Consider the following 8,844-nt stretch of genomic DNA (forward strand, 5'->3'; position numbering starts at 1 on the left):
AGAGCGCCTCAAAGTTCTAATAACCAAGTAGTACAGCCTCATAAACATACGCCTTGGAGATTTGGTCTTTTTTCAAATGTGCCTTTATGCTGAAATGTAGCCTTAACATCCTATCAAGATGTAAGCCTACTTCTGTAAAAACTTTAAGATTAATCAAATGTGTACCTACACCATCGTTATCGGTTTGTTATTCGAGTAAGTGCATATGGAGGCGAAATAAATAGGCAATAAAATTAGGCTTTTAAACAAATTTATGCGGAGGAAGATAAACCTTGTTAATGTTATGCATTGGCGCTATTAACCTAAATAGCCTATGCCACAGTCACAGTCTCTATGTTCGTCCATTTTACTTGTAAGCGTCCAGCTGAGCAGCCTAGTCACTGCCTTGTTACAGAACACCCAGTCTCGGGAGGTTTGGATTTGCGTGAGTGGGGCTGGATCTCGCTCAGTGCGGTGAACGAGCTCGGCAGAGCGGCTGTGCGGAAGTTCTTTCATCCGTGCTGCAGAAGGGGCTTGCTTCGCCCTCGCGATTACTCTCGTCACAAGTTTATGGTTGGATAAAAGCGGTTCAGGTGGAACTTCTGGACAGTACACCCCAACTTGAGTTTTACTACATCCACAGTCTGCCCCATTTATTGTCGGTGAGTATTTATTCAGTGTTTTCACAGAGTAAACATTCCTGCTTTCAGAAAAACCCTGTGCCTTTTTTCTCATTGAGTGAATGCGGGTAGGAGCGCGGGGGTGGCAGTGCGTGCTTGCGTGAGATTTCCCGACAACACTGCCACTGCCGTGGAGGTCTCTCCATTTTGGTTTCACATTGTTTGGTCCTCCCGATATTTTCAACAAGAAATAATAATCACTAATTTACGCTGATGCTTCGATTGGAACGATTGTAAAGCTGTTTAGGTCATCGTTACTTTTAGTGAGGTATGATTGACAGTCACGATGCCCGCACGACTTAGTCTCCAAAACAGGCCAATGAAAATTGGTGGGCGGGATTTGAGCAGTCAACGAGTACCGACAAAGAAACGGCTATTTTTGAGCCATAAATAAGAGGACATCACCTCACTGCACATTATCAAAGTAGACCATTGATAGACTCGTCTACAGCTGTTAAACAAACAGATATTTCATTGTGATTAACTAAGTTCAAGTACATTTTATGTTATAGGCTTTAAAAAAGGCTACAAATGCAGTGCAGACTGAACTCCACTATGTAAACACTGTTACTGTAGAAAATCTGTAATTGACATCACTGTAAATCTGTAAATTAAATAAAAATGATAAGCTAGCTATATACTGTAGATATGTGTATTTTTTGCTTCCAGAGAAGCACGGCTTCCTGGGGAACGCTTACACAAACACACACACACTGAGCGTTTGGAGGCCAGGGTCTGTTAGAGTGTAGCATTAAGGGATTAAGTGCCTTGCTCATGGGCACAAAGTCAGGAGATGGAATACCAGAATCCCGACAGACATTTCCCCATCGTACGTGGGATTCAAACCAGCAACCCTCCGATTGCAGGCCTACCTCTCTAACCTCTAGGCTTTATGCCGCCACACTAGTTCAAGACATAATGTGCTCTACTGTATATTATAAAATTAGGCTAGATCGTTTTGAAATCGTCAATTTGATAATATAGTCTTGTGTGAGTACATACCTGGGTGACAAGAATTATCTTTAGGGTGATGTTATTTTAAGTATGTGCCACATGCAAACCTTTTAAAAATACTTTACTTCAACATGCAATGTTTAGCACTATTCTGAGAACTTAATTAAGGCGTGAGAGTTTTTTATTTCCTTTGTTGTTTTATTTAACCTTTGTTTTTAATGAGGGTTATTGTACAGGGATAATAACCACTTAATTAAGCTTAAGATGTGCAATTGTGTTTTCAAACAGATTTGGTACCGGCTAAATATCTAAATGTAGCATCTTTAGATTGAAGCATTGCTTTGCTAATTTGCTGCTATCCCCTTCACTCTTCCAGGGTGATGGCGAGGCCGAGCCACAGCGAGCATGTCCTGCAGCAGCTCAACAACCAACGGGAGTGGGGCTTCCTGTGCGACTGCTGTATTGCCATTGGCGACATCTACTTCAGGGCCCACAAGGCAGTGCTGGCTGCGTGCAGCTCCTACTTCCGCATGATGTTCATCCGGGACCAGCAGGGGACAGCTCGCATGGATCTCAGCAACATGCAGATAAGCGCAGAGTGCTTCGACCTCATCCTGCAGCTCATGTACCTGGGCTGCATCGTGGTGGGCAGCTACGAGTTTGAGGAGCTCAAGGTCTCAATGGCCTACCTGCAGATGTACTACATCCCAGACACCCTGGAGGACCTCAGGGACATCAGGAATGCCTCCAACCTCACACCGTCCTCCTCGGCCTCCTCCTCTTCCTCCACCACCTCATCCAGCTCCTCCTCCTCCATTGGCCCAGCAATTGCAGGAAAAATGATGTTTGGAGTCCGCATGTACGAGCAGCAGAAGCCAAGCACCCCAGAGGGGGAACCTAAAAGTTTGCCCAAAGTTGCCATCACTGCTGTGCCTGTGCGACCAAGCATTCCTGTCCCAGTCAACAGGCCTCCACTTGTGGTGGAGGATGTGGCATCCCCTTTGGTAGTACCACCACCGTTTCTAGACAGTGTGGCTGAGCAGCCTTGTGACCTGCGCAAGAGGCCCGGTGGCAGGAGTGCCACCCTGAAAGAGCGCCCCCGCTTCGGGCGCACATACACCTGCGACGACTGTGGCTTTGTCTTTAGCTGCGAGAAGTTGCTGATTGAGCACATCCTCACCTGCACCAATCGTAAGGCCTTTCAGGTCCCCAGAACCAGCTCCGAGGCAGACAACGACTCCAGCAAGGTGGAGAGCTCGGCCTCTGAGGGGATGGAGGAGCACAGGGTGGTCTGCAAGGGTGAAGAGGATTGGCCGGACCACAAGTCAGACGCTGACACAGTGATCAGGTCCATGACAGTTGGTACGGATAACGAGCCTGGTTCTGCCAGGAATATCACCATCAAGGTGGAGCTGGAAGAAAACGTGGTGTCCGAGATGGATGGCATTAAGGTAGTTCAGGTGGGAGAGATCAGTGCGAGGCACAGTGCACTCAGCGACACTATGAGGGAACCGATTCAATTTAACCAGGAGGCCGAGGCTTGTGTTTCAGTCATGGACGACAGCAACGAGCCATTCGAAGGGCACATGTCCAGCAACAAGGATTCTGGCATACCTGTTAAGATGCGCAAGATTAAAGAAGAGAAGCAGGATGGGGACAGTGCACCGTGTGAGCTGTGCGGGGAACTGCTCACAAAGGAGGACCAGTCAGCTCACTACATCTCTAGCCACATGGGCCACATCTGTGCCTGCGGGAGGTGTGGCCAGGTCCTAATCAAGGGGAGGCAACTGCAGGAGCACGCTGAGCGTTGTGGCGAACCTCAGGGTGCGGACACCGACTCCCATGGTGAGGAGGCAGACTCGCCCCTGCCCGAGGACCCGCAGGCCATGGACGATGGGCTGCTGGAGGGGGGTGACCTGGCCTGCCCCCAGTGTGGCCTGCTTTTCCAGAGTGAGAGCCTAGCATTGGAGCATGCTCTGGCCTGCCACGAGCAGGAGCTGTTCCGCCCCGCCCTGCTGGAGGATGGCGGCGTCGAGCCGGACCACCGGCGCAAGCACTTCTGCGCCATCTGTGGAAAGGGCTTCTACCAGCGCTGCCACCTGCGGGAGCACTACACCGTCCACACCAAGGAGAAGCAGTTCACCTGCCAGACGTGCGGTAAGCAGTTCCTGCGTGAGCGGCAGCTTCGGCTGCACACCGACATGCACAAGGGCATGGCGCGCTATGTCTGCCCTGTGTGTGACCAGGGAACCTTCCTCAAACACGACCATGTGCGCCATATGATCTCGCACCTGTCGGCCGGCGAGACCATCTGCCAGGTGTGCTTCCAGATCTTTCCCAGCGGAGAGCACCTGGAGAAGCACATGGACGTGCACCTGTACATCTGTGGCGTCTGCGGGGAGAAGTTTCGCCTTCGCAAGGACATGCGGAGCCACTACAACTCCAAGCACACCAAAAGACTGTGTCCTGCCTGAATTCTATGCGTCTGTTACTTAAAAGCCATAAATGTGAGAACAAATTTATGCACTTGAACACCAAAAAAAGAAAACCTATAAAATCTGCACTTTCAAATTTGTATGAATAATCAAAGTGTGTTATTGCCTCAAATTTTGGCCATTTTGTCATTTAGTTTCACACCCCTGTACTAAACACACATTACCATTTGTTCACAGTGCCACAGTAGACAAATCCTTGGCTCATCTTTTAAGGCTTTTGGAATCTAGTGTTTCTCAGCAAACAGCCTATGCAATACACAGTTCATGGAATGAAGTGGATTCAACTTAAGTTCCTTGCAAAGAGGTGTGTTTTGATTGTAATATGAATCCACACTTCAATATAGTTAGTCTTTGACTAGTTACTGTACATAGCACTTGTGCATTTACAATGAAGAATGGCCTTGCCTTTGCTTTGGCGGTGCTGTGCTCTTGCTTTACAGGTGTGCATGAGAGTGGCATTGCATTTCTGAACATTGTCTGCCAGTCGATGCCACTTTGCAATGCTCACATCTTTCTCATTTCAATGTAAAGCATTAGTGACATGGACAAGCCTAACTGAATATCTCAACAAATTGACTGATCTGGCTCCTTGTATTTTAAAATGATGCTACGAAATGAAAAGAGAGGCATCGTTTGTTTAGCCCAATCATAACATATGCTACATCACGGTTTTCCAACATTCTGTTTCAGACAGGCTCAGAAATTCCTGTCTTTAAAGGCCCAGTGCAGTCAAAAACGTGATTTCCCTGTGTTTTATATATATTGCCACACTATGAGGTTGGAATAATACTGTGAAATTGTGAAAATGATGATATAATGCCCTTTTAGTGTAAGAGCCCATAGGGACCAGCACAAAAAAGTACAAAAATGTATGCACTCACTACTGTAAGTCGCTCTGGTTAAGAGCGTCTGCTAAATGACTAAAATGTAAAAGACTGGTTTTGGTGGGGTGTAGTTTTGGCCTGCCTGGTGGTAAATTAGTTAAGGTGATAAATTAGTTAATAGACCAAAAACAAAGAGTTCCAAACCTCTCTGCCAATAACAGTTTTTCCCTCCGCACTCAGACCACTCCCAGACAGTCCTAGCAAATTTCTTGCTTGAGAAATTCCTCTTTGATAAGAAGCTATTTTTGTTTATTTTTGACCATTTTAATTGAAAATAATCACAGTTAGGTACTTAATTGTTACCCAGAAATGATTTGACATTGAGATAAAAACAGCTGCATTGGACCTTTAAGCCCCAAATGATAGTTTTTAAACCATAAGGTTGATTTATTTTCTACCAGAGTTGATACACATGACTACAACTCATATCAGATATGAACACTTTTTTTTTCTTCATGAAAGTTGCTTTTTAAGAGGAAAGTTCAATAGCTGTGAGAACTTCAGATTGTAAATAGGACACACAAAAAACACTAGAATGCTTTTACTCTTGACAATGGTTGTCACCTAATTCCATATGAAATCTTTCATGTCACCAAGGCAAGATCATGCACTCGCTCTTTTGCTTAATCAATTATTTCACGTGTTTACTATGCAATGTTGGGCTATACACAACTCTGAAACTTTCATTCGCTTTTCAAACAGCCTTCGATTCAAAGGATTTCTATTGTTGATATACAGTAATTAATTACTTTTATCACTGTGTGAGAAAACAGTTATGATGTCTGCATTGATTCTTATTCAGTTTTCCTGGTAAGGTAGGGGTATTGTATATTACCTATACAATTAGCAACAAAACTTCGACCCAGTGACTATAGGACAGTAATTTGGCTTTATAGACAATCAAAAACTGTAATATTTCATTTTTGCATACTGTACACAGACTAAAACTATGTCTGAATCCACTCTTGGGAACTTCTATGTGCTAATCGAAGACTTCATTCATGTTACATTTGTTTCTCTTCAGCTTGGATAGATTTAGTCAGAAGCTTCCTTTAACATTTGCCGTTGTATGAACTTTTGTTTGATTGCATTACACAGCCAATATTAAGCTTTGTCCTATGTTGGTGGTGTTATATTGCGGGGAGTTACTTGAGCAGTATGTCTCCTGCATGTTGGACAATGTCACGTGTTGCTATTGTGAAATGCTAATTCTTTTGTTTGTTGCACTGCAGAGAGAACATACTCCTTTAAAACATCTTGAAACAACATGCAGTAGTGTGGAAGCTGGTAAAGCCTCTTAAAGTAGCTATCCAGTGTTTCCAAATTTCTATAAAATATGATCTATAATTAATTACTATAGCTAGGTTTTCATCTAATGGTGACAGATTTCCATGTGAATATTCAAAAGAATCTGCATAAAAACAAAATGCGCATTTTTCCACCAGAGATGTTGCAGATTAAAGGCTATGCGTGATGACGTAGTGCACGTAAAAATAGCTTTTGCGGTTAAATTCCCATGTACCGACAAAAAAAAAATACAAGTTAAATGGGTTTCCATCACATTCAACTCTTTTTATGGTTTTCTCACCCAAAAAATGGCATTATATAGCTGAATGTTCCCACTCCGGTATTGGCAGTGCGCTCCAGTCAACAGTGCACAGATACAGTACTGTTGGCTAGAGCGCACTTATAGCCTACATCAGGGATCATCAACTAGATTCAGCCGTGGACTGATTTTTTTGTTTTCTTCCTTTTCTTGAGTGGATGGTCAGGATGCCAGAACATAACTACAAATCATTTGTCAACTGCAAATTGACCTCAAGAAGCCCAAACTATATAATATTTAACTAAAACAGAATCATTTCAAACCTTGCTTACATTTGTATACGATCACATACTGTATATCTCTCTATTTGCAAATCTAAAATCACTTGGAGCTGATTTGCTGGTGTTTGTACAGTCTTTTATGACCAACAATAAAATTAAAATATACACATCTTCACAGAAAACTTGGGCCAAATTTGTCCCCCAGGCCGCCAGTTGGGGAACCCTAGCCTACATGATGACATTATTATTAAAAGCATTTCCACTGACATTTCTCACATAATTCATTTTTACAGACACAAAAAAGATCCCACCTTGTCTAGTGTATTTTGTTTTGTCGACATTTGGAAAGTTTACCGAAAACCTTTCAGTTTCCATCAGGCCTGTCGTTACATTTTATATCTGACATATACTTTACTCGCATAAAAAGGTTAGTTGGAAACCTGGTTAATATGAGTGAAATATCTTTCTTGGAAAAAAAAAAAAGAATAAAAAAGTTAAAAAGCAGCTTTTCTGTGTTTGAATGGTGTGGGCGTATACCGGTTGATAAAAATATCCATGACAAGTAAACAGCTGATTGGCCAGCTCAGCCAATGAGTCAGTGGGCAGATTCGATTATACTGAGCAGCGGGGTACCTGGCAAAGGCACATTATATCATCGGGTGAAAGAGGGGAGGGAAGAGCACCCTTCTCAAATGGAACAGTAATCTACGCTGCTCGGTCATTTTGTCAACAAGGCAGCATGGTGCATCATCCAGAAACATACATATATTTTCCATAAAACAAATGTTAGAATTTGCTAACTCATTTTCATTGGGAAGGCAGATAAAGCTCAAAAGCAATCACTTTTGCATTTTAAAACACAGAGTCCTACTCATTACTCCACGTACTCCTACATCGCACCTAGCTCATGCCTGAAGGCAGCCCAAGTCCAAAATGAATGCAATCAACTTTCACCCAGTGCAAAACATGCCTACATGGGCGCCTGGGCGAGATTAATCAAACCCCTCATTGAGACGTCTTGGCCAAAAACTTTGGCCACAAATACAAGTATAGAATGAGTCAAAAACATTATTTGGGTATGAGTTAACAGATGAGCTTTTAAAAGTTAGATTTTGACTGAGCAGTTATTTTAAGCCATCACAATGTAGGCCTACAACATGACCATGTACAGATGTAGGATCTTAATTTGATCACTCTTTTGTTGCTGAGAATATTCCTGAATTTTCCTAAACTGTAAATTCACTGAAAACCCACACTAACACACGGTTATATTAACAGTAATGGAATTTTCATTTCACTTTTGGCCAGCTAATAGCCTTACCACAGATCAAGCAACATTGTGTTCAAATACTTTTGCTGCAGGATTATTTTTGCTATATAGGTCAAATTTAAGATCCTACATCTGTATGGAGGTTGTATTTTAGTAACCTTAACAGGAGTGACATCCCTTCAGGGGGTAAATTAATAATTATTAATGAGCAAGCAAGCTAATTTCTGTATATGATCTACTACTCAGGGCCCTATCCAATCAAAAGCAAGGTAAAACAAATTGAAATTATCCTTTTTTTTTCTTCAGACAGTAACTGTACCTTGGTTGTGAGGAAGAAGAAAATAACATGGTTGTGAGGGGGAAAAATGGTTTTCTTTCATAAGTATATTAGAGTGAGATGAGTTTGAAAACCAAACCGGTGTTAAACAAAAGTATAAGTAATTCGTAATTTCTGTGTTTTTACTGCTGCAATTGAAATTTGTTATTGCTTTTTAGAACCGTTAAAGTAATGCAAAATGGGTACGAAAATGTGTTGGTATGCATACAATCTGGTAACTCATGTCACCTCAAGTGAGGCTTTTATAGAGTTAACCCACTTGGGAGAGATTGTAAGGATTGCAAGGGTTGTAGTATTTTATATTTCATGAAGGAAAAATATACAAAGGCTGTTTACACAGGAAGACTAATTCAGATTTTATATTTTGACAAATCAGATCTTTTGCCAATAATTGGGCAAAAGACCAGAATTGGGTCAC

At 42.7% G+C, this 8,844-nt stretch overlaps 1 protein-coding gene across 1 annotated transcript; it reads left to right on the top strand.

The window, feature by feature from the left end:
• Positions 1–104: 104 nt before the first annotated feature.
• Positions 105–7,323, top strand: zbtb1 (zinc finger and BTB domain containing 1). The gene is made up of 2 exons (XM_014143839.2): positions 105–641; positions 1,990–7,323. Exon 2 carries the CDS (start codon positions 1,994–1,996, stop codon positions 4,085–4,087), a length of 2,094 nt encoding a protein of 697 aa, XP_013999314.1. The 5' UTR covers positions 105–641; positions 1,990–1,993; the 3' UTR covers positions 4,088–7,323.
• The last annotated feature ends 1,521 nt before the right edge of the window (positions 7,324–8,844 follow it).

Source organism: Salmo salar, chromosome ssa15 (assembly GCF_905237065.1).
Source record: "Salmo salar chromosome ssa15, Ssal_v3.1, whole genome shotgun sequence".
Taxonomy (NCBI): Eukaryota; Metazoa; Chordata; class Actinopteri; order Salmoniformes; family Salmonidae; genus Salmo; species Salmo salar.

Excerpts from the sequence above, each read along its gene's own strand:
- zbtb1 (XM_014143839.2), top strand. The coding sequence starts at position 1,994 with ATGGCGAGGCCGAGCCACAGCGAGCATGTCCTGCAGCAGCTCAACAAC.